Source organism: Ustilaginoidea virens, chromosome 5, assembly GCF_000687475.1.
Source record: "Ustilaginoidea virens chromosome 5, complete sequence".
Lineage (NCBI taxonomy): Eukaryota > Fungi > Ascomycota > Sordariomycetes > Hypocreales > Clavicipitaceae > Ustilaginoidea > Ustilaginoidea virens.
Window position 1 is genome coordinate 2008977 of NC_057320.1, and position 21367 is coordinate 2030343.

General features: G+C 51.5%; 7 protein-coding genes across 7 annotated transcripts; 2 read left to right on the top strand and 5 right to left on the bottom strand.

Moving 5' to 3' along the window:
- Window positions 1-405: 405 nt before the first annotated feature.
- UV8b_06428 (uncharacterized protein) lies at window positions 406-3591 on the top strand (the record flags this gene model as incomplete). The annotated part of the gene is made up of 6 exons (XM_043143925.1): window positions 406-1275; window positions 1380-1532; window positions 1615-1729; window positions 1795-1886; window positions 1995-2180; window positions 2278-3591. The coding sequence occupies 6 exons, from the start codon at window positions 406-408 to the stop codon at window positions 3589-3591; spliced, it is 2730 nt and encodes a 909-aa protein (XP_042999860.1).
- Window positions 3592-3882: 291 nt separating this feature from the next.
- UV8b_06429 (uncharacterized protein) lies at window positions 3883-6882 on the bottom strand (the record flags this gene model as incomplete). The annotated part of the gene is made up of 5 exons (XM_043143926.1): window positions 3883-4419; window positions 4556-5324; window positions 5404-6508; window positions 6585-6715; window positions 6854-6882. 5 exons carry the CDS (start codon window positions 6880-6882, stop codon window positions 3883-3885), a joined length of 2571 nt encoding a protein of 856 aa, XP_042999861.1.
- Window positions 6883-7448: 566 nt separating this feature from the next.
- UV8b_06430 (uncharacterized protein) lies at window positions 7449-9005 on the bottom strand (the record flags this gene model as incomplete). The annotated part of the gene is made up of 4 exons (XM_043143927.1): window positions 7449-7957; window positions 8030-8484; window positions 8576-8709; window positions 8874-9005. The coding sequence occupies 4 exons, from the start codon at window positions 9003-9005 to the stop codon at window positions 7449-7451; spliced, it is 1230 nt and encodes a 409-aa protein (XP_042999862.1).
- Window positions 9006-9874: 869 nt separating this feature from the next.
- Window positions 9875-11548, bottom strand: UV8b_06431 (uncharacterized protein; the record flags this gene model as incomplete). The annotated part of the gene is made up of 1 exon (XM_043143928.1): window positions 9875-11548. The coding sequence occupies one exon, from the start codon at window positions 11546-11548 to the stop codon at window positions 9875-9877; it is 1674 nt and encodes a 557-aa protein (XP_042999863.1).
- A 772-nt stretch (window positions 11549-12320) lies between these two features.
- On the top strand, window positions 12321-13660 carry UV8b_06432 (uncharacterized protein; the record flags this gene model as incomplete). The annotated part of the gene is made up of 2 exons (XM_043143929.1): window positions 12321-12413; window positions 12491-13660. 2 exons carry the CDS (start codon window positions 12321-12323, stop codon window positions 13658-13660), a joined length of 1263 nt encoding a protein of 420 aa, XP_042999864.1.
- Window positions 13661-14655: 995 nt separating this feature from the next.
- On the bottom strand, window positions 14656-17441 carry UV8b_06433 (uncharacterized protein; the record flags this gene model as incomplete). Its single annotated transcript, XM_043143930.1, has 5 exons — window positions 14656-14739; window positions 14823-16902; window positions 16983-17171; window positions 17249-17372; window positions 17432-17441. 5 exons carry the CDS (start codon window positions 17439-17441, stop codon window positions 14656-14658), a joined length of 2487 nt encoding a protein of 828 aa, XP_042999865.1.
- Window positions 17442-18492: 1051 nt separating this feature from the next.
- On the bottom strand, window positions 18493-19517 carry UV8b_06434 (calmodulin; the record flags this gene model as incomplete). Its single annotated transcript, XM_043143931.1, has 7 exons — window positions 18493-18527; window positions 18591-18732; window positions 18792-18862; window positions 18946-19071; window positions 19216-19231; window positions 19304-19360; window positions 19515-19517. The coding sequence occupies 7 exons, from the start codon at window positions 19515-19517 to the stop codon at window positions 18493-18495; spliced, it is 450 nt and encodes a 149-aa protein (XP_042999866.1).
- Window positions 19518-21367: the final 1850 nt, after the last annotated feature.

Sequence of the window (21367 nt, forward strand, 5' to 3'; positions counted from 1 at the left end):
TACTCGGTGGGGCAGAGCACGATGTCGTCACCCAATAGCAATTAAAGAATGAGAACCAGGAGCAAGGCAACTGGGGCGATTGGCTCAAAACCGCCGCAAGCACGGAGTACAGTATTCCGTAGGCCACGCCTCGCTAATTGCCCCCTAGCCTTGCAGCTTTCAGGAAGCATACATACATACTCCGTACTCCGTACAGTATCTGCAGGTTTCCGTTTGCACGTCTGTCATCCGTGGTGGTTGGTTTCGATCCTCGCTCAACTACTTGCAAGCATGGCCAGCGTCATTTGATTGAATATTTCAGCCGGCAAACGCACCGCCTTGGATTAACACCTTGGACAGATCATATCATCATAGACCGACCGTTCACCACCACCACCACCCTTGAAAGATGGGATAGGCCGCATTATGTTGGGAACCGCCCAGAACCATTCTTCCGCTTCCGCGTCATGCTCGTCACCATCACCGCGTACTGCGCACACGCCGCCGTCGTTGACATCAGATGGCCGCGACGAGATGGACTTTTTAGCTGACGACGGCCACCTTGATGTTGACGCTGGTCATGACCTCCTCGACGACGACGACGACGATCCTCTCCACCAGGACTTGGATGACTCCCCGTCCTTCAAACGCAAGCAAGAGCCATTCGTGCTGCCCAGACCGTCAAGGCTCCTGTCCGCCCTGGCTGCATCGCCCTCGTTCTCGCGAGGAAACCAACCGTCGTGCTCGCCTCGGCAGCTTCGCCAACACAAACACACGTACCCTGTCGTTGCGGCGGCCGACTCGGCCCAACGTACGACGCGATCCAGCAACACTAACGCCGTCTTCAAAGAGGGCTTGCCCAACGACTGGAACGCAGAAGGACCTGGGCGGCGGGTAGGGTACGAGGACATGACCGCCATCGACTGGATCTTTGAGTATACCAAAGAACGCCAGCGACTTCGCGTCCTGTCCTCGAGCGCGAGCGGTCTTGTTGGCTACCTCAGATACTTCCTGGACGCTAGCCAGGTGTGGATCGTGCTCGTCCTGACGGGAATCCTGGTCGGTCTAGTGGCTGCCGGCATAGACGTCACTAGCGATTGGTTGAGCGACCTGAAGCTTGGTTTCTGCTCCAGCGGGCCGGAAGGTGGCCGCTTCTACCTCAGCAAGAGCTTTTGCTGTCTTGGCTATGATCAAGGGTTCAAGTGTGCCGGGTGGAAGTACTGGAGCGAGGCTCTCGGAGTTCACGCTGCGGGGGGACGGTGGATCATCGAGTACTGTTTTTACCTCTTGTTTTCGGTGAGCCTCTTTTTTTTTTATTTTTTTTTATATAAATCGACGCCCTCGGCGCCTCAACGCTCCATTTCGCTTGCCAGATCGCACCCTAATCAAGCCCGCGCCAGGTATCGCTGGCGTACTTTGCCGCCCTTCTCGTCCAAGAGTACGCCTTGTATGCCAAGCACAGCGGCATCCCCGAGATCAAGACTGTCCTGGGCGGCTTCGTCATACGAAGGTTTCTGGGTACCTGGACCTTGGTCACCAAATCCGCGGGCCTGGTAGGTCGTCATGGCGCAATGACTCGGGGGGGGGGCCGATTTTGTGTCATTCGCCGCGGTGAATAACAAGCTGTGTCGATAGGTTCTTGCTGTAGCATCCGGCATGTGGCTCGGAAAGGAGGGCCCGCTGGTGCATGTCGCTTGCTGCTGCGCCAACCTGTTCATTAAGCTATTCGCGAATATCGGTGATAACGAAGGTAAATACGCCCAGACGAAGAATGCTCCCCTCGACAGTTCGTTTCGTCCTAACGTCGCCATCAAGCTCGAAAGCGCGAGATACTCTCAGCAGCCGCAGCCTCTGGCATCTCGGTAGCATTTGGCTCGCCCATTGGCGGCGTATTGTTTAGTCTTGAGGTCCGGCCCCCATCCATATGCCCATTCTCCAGTCTCTTGACCGGTGTCTCTGTCTGTCTCTGTCTCTGTCTCTGTCTCTGGACTGCGTTCTAATTGCGCTCCTCGCAGCAACTATCATACTACTTCCCAGACAAGACCATGTGGCAGAGTTTCGTATGTGCCATGACGGCCGCTGTATGTCTGCAGGCCTTTGACCCCTTTCGGTCCGGGAAGCTGGTCTTGTATCAGACCAAGTACAGCGTGGACTGGCACGGGTTTGAAATCATCCCTTATGCCATGCTCGGTATCTTGGGCGTAAGTCGCTTTTCCTTCGGTTTTTTTTCCCCCACCCCTCTTCCCCTCCTGATGCTTTCCAAAAGAAAAAACACCATTCTCAACATGGAGGGCATAGGGCGTCTACGGCGGACTCTTCATCCGAGCCAACATGGCTGTTGCGCGCTGGAAGCAGGCGCAGCCGTGGCTTCCAGGACCCGTCGTCCAAGTTATCGCGGTTGCGCTCCTGACAGCGCTCGTCAACTACCCCAACTTTTACATGAAGGTGCAGTCTACCGAGCTCGTGTCGAGCTTGTTCTCGGAATGCTCCCAGGTCCTCGACGATCCCATAGGGCTCTGCCGGACCGGCACGGCGTCGGCCAGAACCATCATCCTGCTCATCTTTGCGGCGGTCCTCGGCTTCTTCCTCGCCAGCATTACCTTTGGCCTGCAGATTCCCGCCGGCGTCATCCTGCCGTCCATGGCCATCGGCGCCTTGACCGGCCGCGCCGTCGGCATCGTCATGGAGATCTGGGTCCACAACCACCCCTCGTTCTTCGTCTTCGCCTCATGCGCGCCCGACGTGCCCTGCATCACGCCCGGCACCTACGCCATCATCGGCGCCTCGGCCGCCCTGGCCGGCGTCACCCGCATGACCGTCTCCATCGTCGTCATCATGTTCGAGCTCACCGGCGCGCTCACCTACGTCCTGCCCATCATGGTGGCCGTCATGACATCCAAGTGGGTCGGCGATGCATTTTCCCGCCGCGGCATCTACGAGTCCTGGATCCATTTCAACGAATACCCCTTCCTCGACAACAGCGAAGAGGCGCTCGTCATCCCCGACGTGTCCGCGTCGCAGATCATGACGCGCATCGAGGACCTGGTCGTTCTCACCGCCACGGGTCACACCATCGCCTCTCTCAACGCCATCCTCGTCACGCACGCCTACCGCGGCTTCCCCGTCATTTCCGATCCCCGGGAAGCGGTCTTGTTGGGGTACATTTCCCGGGCCGAGCTCGCCTACAATATCCGCACCGCGACGCAGTCCCCGAGGTCCTTGGCCCCGGAAACAGAGGCCTACTTCTCGCACCAGCCCCTGGCGGATCCCGCCACGACGCTCGATCTCCGCCCGTGGATGGACCAGACGCCGCTGACCCTTCCGTCCCGCACGAGCCTCCACCTCGTCGTCTCGTATTTCCAGAGGCTCGGCCTTCGATACGTGCTGTTTACCGACCGCGGTGCTCTGCAGGGGATCCTGACCAAGAAGGACGTGTGGTATGTCTTGAACGGCGCAGAGGAGACGAGGCGCACCAGCTCTTCCGCTTGGACGGGCGGCGTTGAGCACGCCGGGATGCGTGGCGCAGCAGAGGGGGGCGGCGAGGACGTGCAGGGGAGTGCGCATGGATTGTTGAGAACTGACGATAATGAAGATGCTGCGAGCATACTATAAGATTTTCTTCTTCTTCTTCTTCTTCTTCTTCTTCTCCTCCTTCTTCTCCCTCTTCTTCATTCTCTGCTGCTTTGGCAGTTATGCTTTCATAACCGGCGTCACATCATTCCGTGAAGTTTTTTTTTGAGAATCTTGGCTTCTGTGAATGTCGAGAAACATGATGATCATCATGTTGGTGTAGCTAAGACAACTAGAACATCGCGATAAAAAAAAACCCCCCCATCCGGGCTTGTCTCGGTCAGCCACGCTGGGATTTCGCCCCAACTACCTGCGCGCCCTGCTGCTATTGTTTCAATACTCAAAGTCGTCGTCTACTGACGGCCCTTTATTCTTCGTCACACTCTCCTGCTTTCTGTACATCTCGGCAACTTGTCTGCTGCTCGTTGCCTCGTCGGGCTTTTTGTCGTCGCGCAGCTTGATAAATCTCGGGAACCGCAGACTGATGCCCTTGCCACCAACCGGATCGACTCCTTCCTTGCATCCCGCCTTGTACCGAGGACTCAGGGTCAGATCTGCTGTCCGCACCTCCCACACGTACCGCGGTTCGAACCACACGTCCGGTTGGTGCTGGTTGCCCGAGGAATGCGAGTAGAAGGGTTTGGCACGATCAATCACAATCTGGGACAGCTGCGTGTGGAGCTCCTCGAGAGCCTGCTCGGAAAAGCCTGTTCCAATGTTGCAAACCGTCTCGTAGGTGTCGTCGGCCGGATTATAGGACGCGAGGAGAAATGCACCATACACCGAGGTTCGCTTTCCCTTGCCGTGATAAGCGCCAAGGACGACCAGGTCCAGCGAGTCACCGACGCCAACCAGGTAATCTTTCTTGACCTGAGTAATCCACGTCAGAAAACAAAATCCGGATACTATCCTCTGCCGGAAGAGGAAAAAAAAAAGAAAGGAAGAAAAGGAAGAAAAAATGGGTCATGACCATGATTTTTCTTGGTGTCGGGGTCTCGGGACTCACCTTGAGCCAGTTCCTGCTGCGTTTGCTGGGCTCGTATCCGCTCTCAGTCCCATCCAGCATCTTCACCATCAATCCCTCGCACGAGGCTTTGACGCTCTCATCGAGAAAAAGCTGAATCTCATCGAGTTCTTGGCCGTCCATGTACGTAGCAAACGCAAACTCACCCTCTATAGGCGCAAAAGACTCGTGAAGCAGGGCTCTGCGCTCCCGCAGAGACTTTCCCACAACGGGCGAGCCATTCAGATACAACAAATCAAACGCAAAGACGCACACCTTGACTTTGACGTCTTCCACCTTGACATCCTTCTTCTTTCGGGTCATTAATTGTTGAAACGGCAAAACCTTCATCTCGGAAACGTCCCAGGCTACAGTCTCACAGTCAAGTACGAAGCTCTTGGTATCGTCCTTGACCCAGGTATGCAGCTTGGCGAGAATATCGGGGTACTTTTTGGACAGATCCTCCGAGTTCCTGGAAAAGATGCTGGCCACCCCGTCAGCCGCCAGCTTGGCAGCCCCGACGGCTGCCTGGCTAAATTCTTGAGTGGCTTCCTTTGAAACGTAATGAATCTGAGCTCTCTCGCCGTCATACTTGTACTCGCAGGTGAAGGTTTGGCCTTCGAACCTGTCCAAAACCTCCGTGATAGCCTTTGTTGGTTTCGCCAACATGGGCTTCAAAGGAATACCAGGACGCAACTTGCAATTCTCTCTCAACCTCATGATGCCATGCTCAAGCACGGCCGGGATTATGGCGTCGTAGCTAGGCAGCTCGCTATTTCAAAAAGAGGCAGAGTATATCAGCAACTCTGCAGACGATCCTTGAAAGGGCCCCCATGAAACTTGCAACTTACCTGTAGACCGTCTTCAGAATAGTCTCGCCTTCCGCCATCTCGGTTGTGCTGGGAACTTTGCCTTTCTGGTCCGCCTCATGACAGACTATTGCCTGGGCTAACGAGGAGAGCACAGTCTTGTCCGCTAGTCCTAATCTTAGCTTTCCCTCAAGAAATCTTATTATATACTTGGCCTCACTAGGCCCACCCTTGTCCTTTGTGATGTCGGCTTTGGTGGTCGAATGAGCATCGGCCGCAGATAAGAGCTTCTTGATGCCATCGACTTTCCTGCCTTGGGCACCGTTACCGGTGACGGTGGCAATGTTCATCAAGCCCTGATGCACGCCCCGTACCGTCAGGGGTTTTGGCTTGAACATGGTAGGTTGAGTAGATCTACTCTTGACGGCAACCAGGCCCAAGTCACCAATCTCCTTTTGGTCAGCCTTGATGACTTGCAGGCTTCGACCGGTTGTCTCTCCAATGGCCTTCATAATCAGCGATTCGCCAATGCCCAGCTCGATACCTGCATAATCCGGTGCGAGTTTGTTGATCATCAACAAAACCGTGGGCAGCACGTCATCAGGAGTCAAGCGCATGACCTGTCTGAGAAACGAGGAACAATGCTCCATTATGACCAGTCGCTTGGTCGTCATTTCAATCAGTGAGAAGGTCTCACATAAAGCAGCGTACGGAACAGGGCTTCCGGGCTTCCAGTCTGGGTAAGCGGGTTTGTTGGTCTTTGATTTGAGTTGTGTTTGCACTTTCTCCCTCGCCCTGGCGGCGACTTCTGGCTCCTCCTCGAGTTCGCCATCTTCTCCAACATCGGAGCCGGAGCCTGCCGCAGCCTCATTTGGGTTCTCTTCATCGAGACTTTTCACAGACTCGTGGTCCGCAGCTGCTTTTGGACTCGTTCTGGCTCTGATATACTTGATATCTGGTTTGCCGTCCTTGTTATTGGCATCCTCAACTTCCTGTTTTTTTAAGTTGGGTACAACAGGCTCATCCTCTTCCTCCTCTATCTTGACTCGAGTTCTCCTCGTCCTTTTAGTTATAGGCTCCTCATCTTCATCAAGTCCCGCTTTGACGGGACCAGTGCTGCGTGATGACCGAACTCGCTTCTTGGAGTCTACAAAGGAGCAGGTTAGCGCGCCTCGTCTGACAGTGATGGAGTCATCAGTAGGGAACAAGTCAAGAACACTGGCCTGATTCTGGATCTACGTTTTCTTTGGTTCTCAAATTCTTGTCTCCCTTAGCCGCTGGAGGAGAAGCTTTTGTGGCAAATGCAAGTTTCGTTTGCTGCTGCGGCGCTGGATTTCTCGCACCAAAAAACTTCCTATACAAACACAAGAAGAAAAAGTAAACAAGTCAGCATTCAGAACATCAAGTCAGGTAGAAAAAGGGTCTGCACTTGACCACATCGCTCATTCATTTTGTCACGCACCCCAAAGTGCTCTGATTAGCCTTTACATACCCCAGAGTTGCCTGCTTTGACGGTGCCATGATGCAACGTTTGGCAGGGTCCAACTGAACCAGTGACTGGTGCAGAATACTCACAAAGCCCTTTTTGGAAGCCAGTTTCAATACATCAGCGCGAAGTGATGGTCGATGTGGAATGGCAATGAGAGCCTGGGGAAACCTGCTACGATGGACAACATAGCTGGTGAGCACCATGACGCGCTTGAAGAGAGCAGAAGCGCGTTAATTGCTTGTTCGCGGCAGGAAGCTGAATCACGTCCTGAGCCCGAGTCACGTGGTTAGTACATTTACCGACTGTCGAGCCGCATATGGCTAGCGGTCGCATCGACTGCTTTTTTGGCAGTCGCGACTGAATTCATTTGGCAGGAGCCGGTCGACAATGAAATAAAAATACAATATAAATGTTTAAGCATTCCAGTCTTTATTCCAGTCCTTTATTTAAAACAATATAATACAAAAAGGAAATGGCAATAAAGGTTAAAAGAGTTAAAAATAAATGGGCCGATGCACTATCTTGCACAAGTTTAATAACCCACACGTAGTCTGTGTCTCGTGGTTTCCATTTCCAATCCAAGGCTTTAGGCAATATTTTAGGCAAAGTAAAAGTTCTCGTCAGGGGTTCGGCCACGAATGTGGTTAGGTTCGGTACCGCGAACGTAGATGTCCTCAAACAGGATGGATGGTTTAGCCTCAGGAACGGCCATGGCCTCGGCAATAGCCACCTCCTCGGCGACATGGCTTCGAGCCTCTTTGTCGACCTTCTTCAGCTCCTCCTCGCTGGCCACCTCCCAGTCCAGAATCCTCTGCTTCAATCCAGCAATGGGGTCGTTGGTGGAACGCATCCGCTGGATCTCTTCGCGGGTACGATAGGTGGTTCCGGGATCGGACATGGAGTGACCACCGTAGCGATAGGTGACGTACTCGAGAACCATGGGCCCCTTGTCAGCACCAGTCCATTCCTTGCCATACTTGACGGCAGCCTTGACAGCCAGGACATCCATGCCGTTAACTTTGAGACCCGGAATGTACTGCCCACGCTTGTAGTAATCGGTCAAAGCAGAAGAACGAGCGGCAGAAGTACCCATACCGTACTTGTTGTCTAGAGCGAAAGCGTCAGATTTTACGGGCGGGCAAATTGGGGGCGGAGAGGGGGGGGGGGTTTGAGACTTACTCTCGCAGCCAAAGAGAGCGGGCAAGTTCCACAGCTTGGCCATGTTGAAAGCCTCAAAGACTTGGCCCTGGTTGCTGGCACCGTCACCGTACAAAATCACGCTGGCCGTCTTGCTATCCTTGTACTTGTGGGCAAACGCGAGGCCAGCTCCGACGGGGACCTGAGCACCAACAATGCCATTGCCACCGTAGAAACCCTTGGAGAACATGTGCATTGAACCACCCTTGCCGTAAGCGATGCCTTCACGTCGACCCAAAAGCTCACCGATGATGGATCGCACTGTGCCACCACGCATGAGCGCGAAGCCGTGGCATCGGTAGGCAGTTATCACATCATCAGCCTTGGTAATGGCATGTTCGATGCCCACGGCAACAGCCTCTTGTCCAGTAGACAAATGGCAGAATCCACGGATCTTCTTCTCCTTGTACAATCTGTCTGCGGCCATCTCCATCTGTCTGCGGGATTATTAGTCAACACCGGCCGTAATCTCTAAACAAACCTGTGTGCGGCATAGGCATAGCCGTGAGGTTTCATGCGCAGTCTTACCTAATGCTCACCATGTCGCGGTACATCTGTTTGAGCTCCTTCTTGGTAACCTCAATCGTATACGGAGGAGGGTCCAGCTCGTACGTCTCGAAGCTCTCGTCACTTAGAGTGACCTGGAAAGGTTCGTCTTCGGACTGTAATCAGACACGAGGCGAGGAAAGAGAAGAACTGTTAGCAACTTCATAGCTTGGAAAACTGTAGCCAGGTACCATGCGGCACTATTTCGCCCTTTTGGAAATCGATTTCTTTTGGTATATCGACTTTGCTTAGCTATCATGTCCGAAGGATAACGACCCACCTGAGGAACGCCATTGTGTAGGGAGGCGGAGGCAGCATCAGTTGTCACGGATCGCTTGGAAAGAAAAGTAGAAGCATGAGCCCTAGAACGTAGAGGTAACCCTCGGGGCACTCTCAGAGCTCTGGAGAACATGACGGAGGCGTTATGGCGTTTGCCTCTCTTTGGAGAGAAAGTGAGAGGATGGGTAATCTTCAAACACGTAAACCACCAGGAAGAGCTCCGAAATTTCAGCGTGTGTTGGGCCGTTGAGCGGCATGTTGAATCACGCTAAGCCGAAAAGGACCTTGGTGGGGCCTCTCACGTGATGCGATATCGGGCCAGATCAAATTGTCTGCCAAAGCATTCTTCTCTTCTCTACACAGTTGCACCCAACCAAAACCAAACCAGTTTGGGCCTCCGAGGCGCAGACTGGGAGTACTGTACCCGCCTTCACCAACCGCTTTGCCATCAATTCGTGACATTACGCACTCCTGACACTGGCGGCAATTATATACACACTTATACGCAAGCACTTCTTTCTATGCGGCACTATCCATGTTATTGTCATTGTTATCCGTCGTTGGGCGTTAGTTGCGGCTTGCCGGCGAGGGGCTTTCGCACAACTGGTGCCCAACAAAGAACAACAACGATACTAGTAACATATAGATAGTGCCCGCAGAGGTACGAGGTGATCTTGTAGGGATCAAGAATCCGTGTCATCGCCACCTGTTCGCCAGCGTTTCTCCCTTCTTCTACGAGGGCCAGGTTCGGTTCTATCCTGTGCAACTCCGTCTCGACGCTGACAGCAGCCTACACGTCTCTTCGATATGTCCTGGGAAATGGTGAGGCATGCCGGCCAGACCATACTTGTTGCGACAGCGAGGTTATGCGGCCATTATTCCGCGAGCATCCGGCACCGCACCGCTCTAGGGTTCGTCATCTGAAGCTCTGTGATGGGCCGCAACATTTGGAATAAATCCAGTTCGTTTCAAACCAATCGCTCTCCGCTAGTCTGGTCAGCCTCACAACCTTCGTCGTCTAAGTTCTTGATTCGTTGTCAAGGTGGCATCGCTCGAAGTCGCATTGATCTGGAAATCGGATTCCTCATCATCCAGTAACCTTTCGATTCCGTTATTGCCGAGAAGATAGTCACCGTAGGATTTCAAGGCGCTAAATACCTCTTCGCCGGTGGGGACAATGTATTCCTTGGGCAGAAGGAAGCCGTAGCTACCTGTATCGCGGAGTTTGAGCTGGTAGCTGAAGTGGGCGTTCAGTTCATGGTAAAACCAGTCGATAGCAGAGCCTCCGCCTGACTCGATGCGAAATGCAGACTGATGACCAGCCACGCGGCCTTCAGTTGCGGTCGTGGCGACTTCACAGGCAGACGAAACCGAGTACGACTCCCCGTTTGCTATGCGGATGGCCTTGGCAATGCCTGCGGCCAGCTCCTCTAGACTTTCCAGGTTTGGGGGTCTCTCCTGACAGGAGAAGGTGAACGGGAAAAGAATTTGCTGAGAATATGAATGAAGGTCCAGGAGCCCGACGAACTTGATCTTGTTCAGGGTTTCGTTACGAGCCCATGCCGCCAGCTCCCTTGCTTCCACGGCTTGAAAAGGTTCCTCTCCTCCATAGCTCTCTGAACAAGGATCGGCCTGCGCCTGAGACTGTGGCCCATCCCGCCCGTATCCAAACGTATGATCCAAGTCGAAGCCTGGGCAGTAACGCAAACTGGTCTGTTGCCGCGATTTTCGCCACAGCCGGTCTACCCGCCATGAGTACTCCATGCCGTCAGGGTTGACTACTGGTACAAAGACCATGTCGAACTCGTGGAGTAAGTTTGTGATCATGCGTTCATTTCCAAACGACATGATGAAGGACCACGCCAAGTAATTTACGGTGCTTGTGGATATCCACTCTCTGGCATGCAGGCCACCAGTGACCACTATCGTCTTTCGCGGGCCCGAGTCAACAGAAACGGGGGACACCCTGAGACGCAAGGCGGATATATCCCTTCCCTCGAACGATTTTCCTATGGAGATGTACTCGACAAACGAAGGGAACATGGCTTCAAGAAGCCGCATCCAGCGAACAATCACCGGCAACGGTTGGTAATCCTGGAAGAAGATGTTGTCGCTGTCAGCAGCCAGCAACGAGCGGGGCAATGACAAATCATCGGCTTCGGCAGTTGCCCCCCGATCGTGGTGCGGCACAGAGTTGTAAACGGCGGATGCAAGGTCCGAGATTAGGGTAGTCGAAGCGGCCTGGAGTGAAGACGGAAGTAGACCCATCAGTGAAGGCACTTCCTCGCGGTGCAGGCGAATGTCGACAAAGTCGGTTGTAAGCGCCCACACGTCCAGGAATAGCCTTGACGCGGCTGCCGCAAGAACGGCTTCTTGGCCGTCGTCTGTGATGTTGAATCTCAGCACGACTTGGTTGGCGTACGTGGCTCGCGACGCAGTATAAGTCGGTGACTGATTCGATCCTTCTCTCAATCGGCGACGGCCCCAGAAGAACTCGAGGGCGCCGTCGCAAATCCGCGTCAGCATTGGGAACCGGGAGATGTTGGATGGGTTGCCACTTGACGATGCGGATTGATGAGGAGGATTGAGGACCGCTGCCTGGCAGACGGGCGAGCTTTGGAGGAGGAGCAATATGCCAGAGGTCACGAGCCCGGCCAGTGCAGACTTAGACTTCATCTTGGATATCTTGTTGCCTGGCATGTATGGGTCTGGATCGATTGACGTATAATCTTCTGCAATTGCGGGTTGCTGTATTGGGACATTTGGACGCAGAGAAGCTTGTCAAAGTTGTCAACACTGCTAACTTGTCAGCATTGTCAACAAGGGCAGAGCGAACAATAGATGATCTAGGTGGGGCGAGAAAGCACATGTCTTGGCCCCATTTTGTTGGGGCAACCAGGCATGCGATGTGGCGGGTGGCTGGTGGTAGGTGGCTGGTGGCTGGTGGCTGGTGGCTGGTGGCAGGCAGGTGGCTGGCCTGGTGGCTTCTGTGGCTGTGCTGGCCTCGGGATGCGTGGGAGAAACGCTTGCACACACACACGCCAGCTAGTCAAGCTTCTCAACGTCGCATGCAACTCCCGGCTTTTCAACGGTTCATTCCTGCCTGCTTCCTTTCCAGTCCCTGTCATCGCTTGTTCCTGTTTATCCTCCCTAGCGCTCGAATCCATAAGGCCGGACCTCTCCCTAATAACTCCTCAGGCTCACTACGATCGTCGTCTTTGGCGGAGTTGAAGATCGGGTCTCCGTGCTTCAGCTATACTTGGCGGCTACATTGCACGCCAGGTAGCTCATGTGCGGCGCCTTCAAAATTTCCGCTTCCCTCTGCGCTGCCTCCCTCTGCTCTCTTCTTCACCACTACGTACCTAAGGACCTTCAGAGACAGCCACAGCCCTGACTTTGAACTCTGCACACTTCCACCTTTTCCGCCTTGCCGAACCTGTGCCGCGCCATGGATTTGGACATTGAGATGGGCGATGCCGCGGATGGCATGCCCGAAATGCTCGCCGACGAACCCGAACCCCGACAGACGGAGGAAATTCTGGTACGAGCCGCGACCGGCGTCTCTTTCCCGTCGAAAAGCAATGGTCAGTGGTCCCCTGCTAATTTCGTATTGGGCAGCAACTCAACGACGAGCCTCAAGAACCTGGAGAGGTGGCAGAGGACGGACCCACGATCGCGGCCGGAGAAGAAGGGGGCAGTGAGAGCAAAACTGTTGTGCCAAACAAAATACACATTCATGGGGTCGACACCCTGCATACAGACGAAATCAAAGCATATGTCAGATCACACTTTGGTCTCGTCGACCGGATTGAGTGGATTGACGATCATTCCGCAAACCTCGTTTTTGCCAACAACATGATAGCTCACGATGCTCTGGCCGCCCTGAGTGCCATGGAGGTTTTGGACGTAACAGCGCTTGCCGTTGGGGAAACTCTGCCGGCGAAGCCTTTTCACGGCAAGCCAGAAGTTTCGTTCCAACTTCGGTTTGCGGTGGAAAGCGACAAGAAACAAGCTGGGGCTGCGCTGCGCAGCCGATACTACCTGCTACATCCTGAGCATGATCCCGAAGAACGTCGAAGGAAGCAGCAACAAGACCGAGCCAGGTACAGAGACAGAGAAGGCAGCTACCATAGCCTTGCTGGCCGGCACAGGCGCGACGGATCAACTGATGATGCCGAAGTCTTCGAGGCAAGCATGTATGATGACGCCCCCCGGAGTCAGCGGTCCCGGCGCGGCTCTGGCTCAAGGGACGCAACGAATGCGCACTTGAGGAGCAATCATAACCACGGAAAGGAGCTCTTTGGAAACAGATCCTCGCTGCGGAAAAGGTCAGCGTCGCCTCGTCGACACTTGGACGGCGGCGATGCGCACCAGGACGAGCTAGAAAGATCTAATGACCGAAATAGGATCGAGGCGAGGTCGATAAAGAGTGGCCTGGCCGATAATAGTAGTAAAGAGCTCTTTCCCACGAAATCTTCGGGGAGGGGAGGCCAGCTGGACCAGCTGGATCAGCTGGAGGAATCCATAGGATCGGCTCGACTGCGGATCGAGGATTTCCCCAACGTCGTCATCACCCCGGACAGCGCAACCGATGACGCTTTCAAAATCAAGGGCGCTGCTGCTGACGAGCGAAGGAATCGTGGCCGAGGGTTTGCCATCAAGGGAGCGGCGCTTGGGAGCGCCAGGGAACTGTTCCCCGACAAACTGGGCAATAGGAACGCTAGCCATGACTTGCCAAGCCCAGCACGCACCAAACGGAGGCAAAAAGCCCATGATCTATTTTCGTGATGGTTCCAAGGACGAAAACGACCCGTCTCAACCAGGCCCTTGAGAGAGACCTGAACTAGCAACTTCCTTACACAACACCCACCACACACACGGGCTTACTTTGACAACAGATGCGTCTGCAAGAGCTCCTGAATTCATCTCCGACAGAAACGTCTCCGACAGAAACTTCGAGGCTGTCAGCTCTGACAGTTTGCTCACTCCCCTCAACCCTTTCGACCGTGGATAGAAGCGTTCCAACCCTCACCCACAAGTCTTGCTTCATGCACTGCAGGTTTTTCAGGGTGCTTCATATATTTGTATGCCCGTAACCATTAGATCAATTTCAGTTGCCTTGTTTTCGGGTAAGAATATGAAATCCGCGTGACGAGAGAGGGAAGCAACAGATCAAAAACACACAACCCTCTTGACAATGTTGACGATGCCACTTATCGGACTGCAAAATTTCCAATCGATTACTACTCCTACGCAGGGGGAACATCCGCTCTCCCTGATTATGCGCTCCAAGTATCCCACCCAAGTGGCTTGCTAGCAGCTCTCTTACGTAGTAGTGATTTTGGTACCTTGGCCATGTATGTCGTCCCCGTAGTCGAGAAAGCCAAAGCGGCCGCAATATCTTATCAAAATATATATATATATAAAAAAAAAAAAAACTTTCTACAAGGGTAGCAAACGGCGCTGAATCCGATGCGATGCGAGGCATTTATCGTTACGAATACGAAAATCCCCGTTTTCCAACAGCCACGGTGAAATCCTAGCACGAAAAAAGTCCGAGAAAGATCCTGGTCCAATCAAAGACTTGAGCCGAGACTCCGTGTGCAAAGGCGAAGAACATGGAGGACCCAGCGGCGCTCGTGCATGGAGCGTTACCAGATCATTGTTTTTATGAACTTGCTTACATTATTGCAACCTCTCGGAGGCGTAGCACCAGCTCCAGAGCTGTTTTGAGATGGTCGTGTTCCCGTCCCCCCTTCCTTGAAACCGAAACCGAATTGTGATCACGGCTCCGTCCAGTTTACTTGATCCATTACTTTCCCAGCGGATGGATGATCATATCCGATTCTAAGACGCAAGCGAAGGGGCTTTACGTTCGGAATAGTTAGCAATGTTTCCTTTCCAGGGGTGTAGTTAGGGGCCATTAAGACAGAGATCCTGCTAGTCTTACCCCGTTGCACCCAGAAACCCTCATCAGTTGCGTAGCTACAGCATGAGGTTCTAGTTGTGAAGCCGATATATTGAGAAGCTGGAGTTTCTGAGACTTGGGCACAGCAGCTTGCAGCCCAACATTGTGGAGAGAGATAGACGTAGACACATTTTGGAACCGTGCGACGGCTTGGATGAGCCCTTCTGCATTCCGTTGCACCTGTATGCTGACTTTGAGACTGTTGGCGTTGTAGCAAGAGTAGCCCGGGTCTGCTTGAGCATGTCGTGGGGGCGCTTGGTCCGACCCTGCCATATCCGAACCGACAGGTGGTGGCGCAGGCGACGAGGTGAATAGTCCCGAATTGGGCCTGACGAGATTCATCATGGATGCCATGTCGCCTTGTTCGGGAGCTCTTGGTGATGCAGACATTGACGAGGGTGATGCGCTGCCGCCTCCGAGGATGTCGGCTAGTAAATCTGAGTTTGTAGTTGCGGAGACATTGGAGGAGGGGGCCGCCGGAGCGTCCATGAGATCGAGTAAATCCTGCTCCGTTGGTTTGATAACTTTGGATTTCCTGTTTGCGACTTTGGACCTCCTGGAAGGTGCTGGACCAAGAACTCTGGAAGACTCCTTTATTTGCGGCGGCGGCATCTTCTCTAAAACGCCGAGCCGAATGGCGTCAAACGAGAAGAGATTGCTGTACTCAACAGCCCGTTGCTGGACTTCAACATCCAAGCTCGTTTGGTTACCTTGCAAGATTCGCCTGATTCTTTCAATCTGAGAGACGTCTGAAAAGCGCGTAGTCACTTTCATCAAGGCTGTGACGATGTATTCGGTGGAGATTTGAGTAACATAGCTGCTGTTCAGAATCGTTGCGAATAAGTCCACCACCTCATGCTCTTTGACCTCCTGTACAAGCTCTTCCTCTTCGTACTGGCCGCCTTGGAGGAGAGCATCGGCATATTCGCCAATGCACCAGGCTCCTGCTTGAGTGAGGCTTTCTTGGGTAATGTCTCTCTTAAGGTTGGCGTACAGCTTCTGTACAGCATACGTTTGCAACTCTGGCGTGGTTGCAATAAGACGGACAAAGGAGGATAGAATCTGTTCCTTGACATAATTGCCGGCAAGCGACATGACTCGCAGCATGGTATCAAAATGCCATCGTTTGTTGGGGGAAAACTTGTCGGCGGCGATGCCAATCTGACTCGTCATGGTTGGCTTAAACTCGTTGTCAGCAACCTCCAGGAACGCCAGGAGCTCCCGAATGAGTACGCGGACATTGCTGTCGTTTATGAGGGTGAAGCTAAGATCAAGGGCACGGCGCCTGATACTGATGTCTGGATCCCTCAAACATTCCAATATCGTGTTCCTATGCCTCTGGACAGCATTGGGCTCAATAGCCACCACCTTTATCAAAGTATTTAGCGCCACGTAACGGATATTGTTATCACGATTTGTCAGGAACTTGCCCAGGATGTTGACGCCAAGAACGCGGAGACCAGAGTCTGCCTCGATGTCGAGGATGGTACGCACTGCCTCATACAGAATGGAGTTGCCCACGTTTTTGGACGAGTCCGTGTTGGTCGCCACTTGAGCGAGGATATCATTGATTTGTTCGCTGATTTCGGAGTCTCCCATGGCAAGGATTCTGAGGAGTCGCAGGATTTTGACCTGCAGAAACGGATCGGTGATGCCGGTGACATCATGTTCTGGAGCGTAACCCGACGTGGAGAGGCCCTTGAGAGTCTTTACGAGGCTGGGGGCAAAGGGCCGGAACTTGTCAACGATGCCCTCTTCGCCACCTTCCTCTTCATCTGCCTCGCACAAACTCGTGACCAGTGTGAGACCGCACAAGAGAACCCCATGGTTCCGGTCGGCCAAAAGGTGGGTTGCTTTTTCGAGGAAATGTTCTTGCAGGTCGGGGACTTTGCGGCAAATTCGCATCGCGCAAAGAGCTGCCTTTCTTCGAATGTAGGGATTAGATGTAGAAATCAGGTTTTCAATCTCTGGAAACAGATCCCTAGACATTTCGATGGAAGCGATATTGCCGAGCGTGCATAGAGCAAGGCCCACGATGTATTGATTTGAATGCCCGAGATCACTTCAGTCGCGACAGGGGTTAACCCGGTGCCTGTAGGGGAAACGATGCGGTGCCAAAGACCGCCAGTGGAATATACATACTTTTTCAACGAGTTAGTGACCAAGGTTAGAACCTCTTGATTCTCATCCAGAAGTAAGCTCGTGGCAAGGTGGCCGAGGCGCTTATCCGCAAATCGAGGAGAGGCGAGCAGTTTCAGGCATTCGATCTGACCGAAGTGGGTGCGCTCCCCTAGCGTGAAGAGGTATAGCAACTTGGCGACATTATTGCGTCTGTCACAGGAGTCAGTTTCGAACGACTTGAAAGAATTCCGAGTCTTCTATCGTGATATAACAGCCAGCCCCCTTACCGGATGTTGTGATCATGACTTTCTTCCCGGAAGCTTGCTCGAATAGCGGCGCTCTCCTTTTGTATAACCGCTCTCTCGTCAGCAATGGTTTTCGCCGCGCGGACGTTTCGTATGAATTGCTTTACTATATGCAGCGTCATCTCTTAGCAAGTCGTGCAAACTTGGTTGAAGACAAGATCTTACAGGAGCTCATTGTGAGGGCGAGTGGCTGGCTGGTCGAAGAGGCCGGGGGGGGGGTTGCGGAAGAGAGGCGAGCTGTGCATACACCCCGTTTGGGAGGTAATGATTCGTTTGCTTGAGGCGGGCAGGTAGGCAGCAGAGAAAGAATCAAACAGCCCACCAACTACCGTAGGGACCCATTGACACTGATGACGTGGGAAGTCAATGTCCTGGAGCGAGGCAGGTTGGGACTTGGAGGTTAGGGAACGTGGGGCGACGAGGTACTACTCCGTAGTTGACAGTTGACTGTTGGGATTGGCCCGGATGGGGTACGTATCTACCAGCCTTAGGTAATGGCGCCACGGCCTGGAATCCAGAGAACAGTATCCAGCGACGGCTTTCAGTCATAAGACGGCCAAAAATAATCACCAAGAAGTGTCTATGCTTGCATATGAATAGGTATTCTGTATCCTACCCGAGATGACGACGCAGGTGACTATCGCCATGAACCTCTTGGCGCGCCATTCGGTACCTGGGAAAACTGACCACCGTTGTTAAACGTCGGGGAGAGCTACGGCCCGAGCAACCGGGGAGCTTGCCTCGGGTTCGTTTTTCGACTCCCGTGGACAAAGCACTGCCCCAAACCTACCTTGCATCGGTGTTTATAAGAAGAGGAGCTGAGGAGCTGAGAAGCTGGTATTGCCGGGATTCGGCACAAGTTCGACTGACCAAGCCATCTGCCATGGTCATATCACCCCTTACTTGACTACACCTACCTGTCCATGGTAAGGTAAGGGGAGCAGAGAATTCAAGACAAGACGTGGACGTGGCATTTCAACAAAGGCGCAATACGACATCAAGCGCGAGCGGCTAGCAGATTGCCTACTATGAAACATGTCAAAATAAAAACGAGATTGGGAAGGGACGAGGAACTGGATATTTTTTCAGCTCTCGGCAACACCATTGTATCTGCGAATCCTCATTCTAGATATGCGGTGACGTTGTGGATTGAGCAAATAGAAGAGCGAGTGCACAGTCTCCCCATTCATCGACGAATTCCCTTCCTCAATAGTTATGCTCGGCTGTTATTTCTGCATCATGAGCTGGACAAATTCGTTATCTTCGGATACCAAGTTATTAGCCAAGAAATCCATTCATTCACACGAGTGCTGTGGCACCTTACAATCAATTCTGCCGTCGCCGTCCTGGTCAGCCTCCCGAATCATCTCGTCGACTTCATCATCCGTGAGCTTTTCGCCGATGGAAGTCATGACATGACGGAGTTCTGCGGCCGAGATGAATCCGTTGTTGTCACGGTCGAAAACCTGCCGTATAGTGATTAGTGGACCTACAAGTATATTCCTGTCGACACGATTTATCGAACCTTGAAGGCCTCTCTGATTTCTTCCTCGGAATCGGTGTCCTTCATTTTTCGGGCCATCATCGTCAAGAATTCTTCAGAGAAAAAAAGCGGTCAACGTCGGCACATGCGGAGGAACGGTAGGTTTCCAGATGTTTGGATTCAAGCGGCCTCTTACCAGGAAAGTCAATGGTACCATTGTTGTCAGCGTCGACTTCATTAATCATGTCTTGCAACTCTGCCTCGGATGGATTTTGACCCAAAGAGCGCATGACGGTTCCCAACTCCTTTGTGGTGATCTGGCCTACACATGCAAGTCAGTCTGACTACTAACTCATGTCCAGTAGTGTAAAGTGCAAGACAAGGTGCAAAGCCAGAGAATATCCCGCTCGAGCGATACGTTCGTTCAGGACGCGCCAGGTTGGCGACATCTAGTGTGCTCACTCACCATCACCGTCTTTGTCCTAAATAAGCGGGCTCGGTCAATACGAGACAAATACCAAGCGGCAAAGCATGGGGGAGGATCTAGAACTGACAAAGAGAGAGAACGCCTCTTTGAATTCGGAAACTTGCTCTTCGGTGAGAGAGTCGGCCTACGCTCAGCATTGTCAATGTAAAAACTTCAATTAATTTCTCCGCCGCGCACGCTGCGCTACAGCTCAGCCAGCCCCTCATCAAAAGGTGCGGGGCTTGGCAAAGTCCAAACGCGTACAGTCATCCAAAGTACATAGATGGGAAAGGACCGACCATGATGGGCAAGAGTTTTAGCAAATGTTGTTCGGTTAAGGAGACGAGATGAGTCGTTGTAGCCGCGCGAGCGGAGAAGTTGTAACGGGGACTTCCCTTCCCATTATGTCGTCGGAAGTCAGCGACCAGTAGAGAGGAGTCTTTAATCTGAAAGATTCCTTTACCTATTAACCTAGTTATTTTGCACTAAAAGTATTCCTACTATTATAATTGCTGTTCTTATTAATGCATAGGCCAATTCTATAAGAAATTTTATTTATTTTAATAGTAATTAAATTTTAAAGATTAATTTAAGATTTAATAAAATTTAATTAATTATGTAAAAATATATTTTAATATTTTAATATTCTAAAATATAGTCCTAAATTACTTGTAAAATATGTCAGAATAAAAGTTATTTATTATTCATTTATTTTATTATTTACAAATATCTATTATTGATAATTTTTACATATTGCTGTTGTTACAATTCTGAGGGTAAATATAAAGTGAAGCCGGTAAAAAGGCAAGACAAATATAAATAACCAGAAACGCAGGAAAGGTGAAAAGAGTTAAGAGGCATATAGTGCATTAATAAGTTCGATTGTACTGCCCTTCTACTATCTAAAAAGAAGGGGAAAAGCTATCCTAAATATATCTAAGAGAGAGGATAGGCCCAGGCATCCAAGGTAGCCAATAAGAGAGCTCCTTGTAATACCCATTATACCACAATATATCCAGCCTTACCATATATTTAAAAATAAGGTCTAATACGTCATATCAAGCCTTACCAAATATTTTAAATAATGCCCGGTGTGCTACGTAATATCCAGCCGTATTAAATATTTAAAATAATGCCCGGTGTGCCACGTAATATCCAGCCGTATTAAATATCTTTTAAATAAGGCCCGGTGTGCCCACGTAATATCCGGCCGTATTAAATATTTTTAAATAAGGCCCGGTATACCCACGTAATATCCGGTTGTATTAAATATTTTTAAATAAGGCCTAGTGTGCCCACGTAATATCCGGCCGTATTAAATATTTTTAAATAAGGCCCGGTATGCCCACGTAATATCCGGTTGTATTAAATATTTTTAAATAAGGCCCAGTATGCCTACGTAATATCCGGCCGTATTAAATATTTTTAAATAAGGCCCGGTATGCCTACGTAATATCCGGCCGTATTAAATATTTTTAAATAAGGCCCGGTGTGTCTACGTAATATCCGGCCGTATTAAATATCTTTTAAATCAGGCCCGGTACGTCATATGCCGTCTTACCATATATTTTAAAATAAGGCCTGATATATCATATCAAGCCTTACTAAAAATAAGGCCCGATAAAGGCCTACCTTATTTGGTATATAGTACTAATCCACTGAAAATCCAGAAGGTATACGGTAAAGGCCTAAGGTTAGTAAGACTACTATAAGTCCGGTGGAATAGTCGTAAGTCTAAAAGATAGTAGAAGGGCCAGCAGTCTAGTAGACTATTATAGGATTTTAACACCCCCTCTAATTAGCTACTATAGTAGCAAGCTAATCGTATATAAAGGATAGAGAAAGAAAATGCATTAAAAAAGGGCTAAGGAAAAATATATATATAAAAAAAACCTTAGTAAAAATAATATAAGTTAGCAGGCCCTAAGGCCTAGTAACTTACGGAACCTAGTAAATTTAGGTCCCGGCTGTTGATATAAACTCGGGGTACCCAGTTGTACGTAGGGTCGCGCGCGTGGTATTATGTACCGTGAGGTCACTAAGTAAAGGATTTATTGACTTTACTAATGACTGACTATCTAAGAAGGAAGAAAGGATGTCGGAATCGCTGTCGCAAGGTGCCCAATTGGGCACCAATTGGGCACATTGCGAC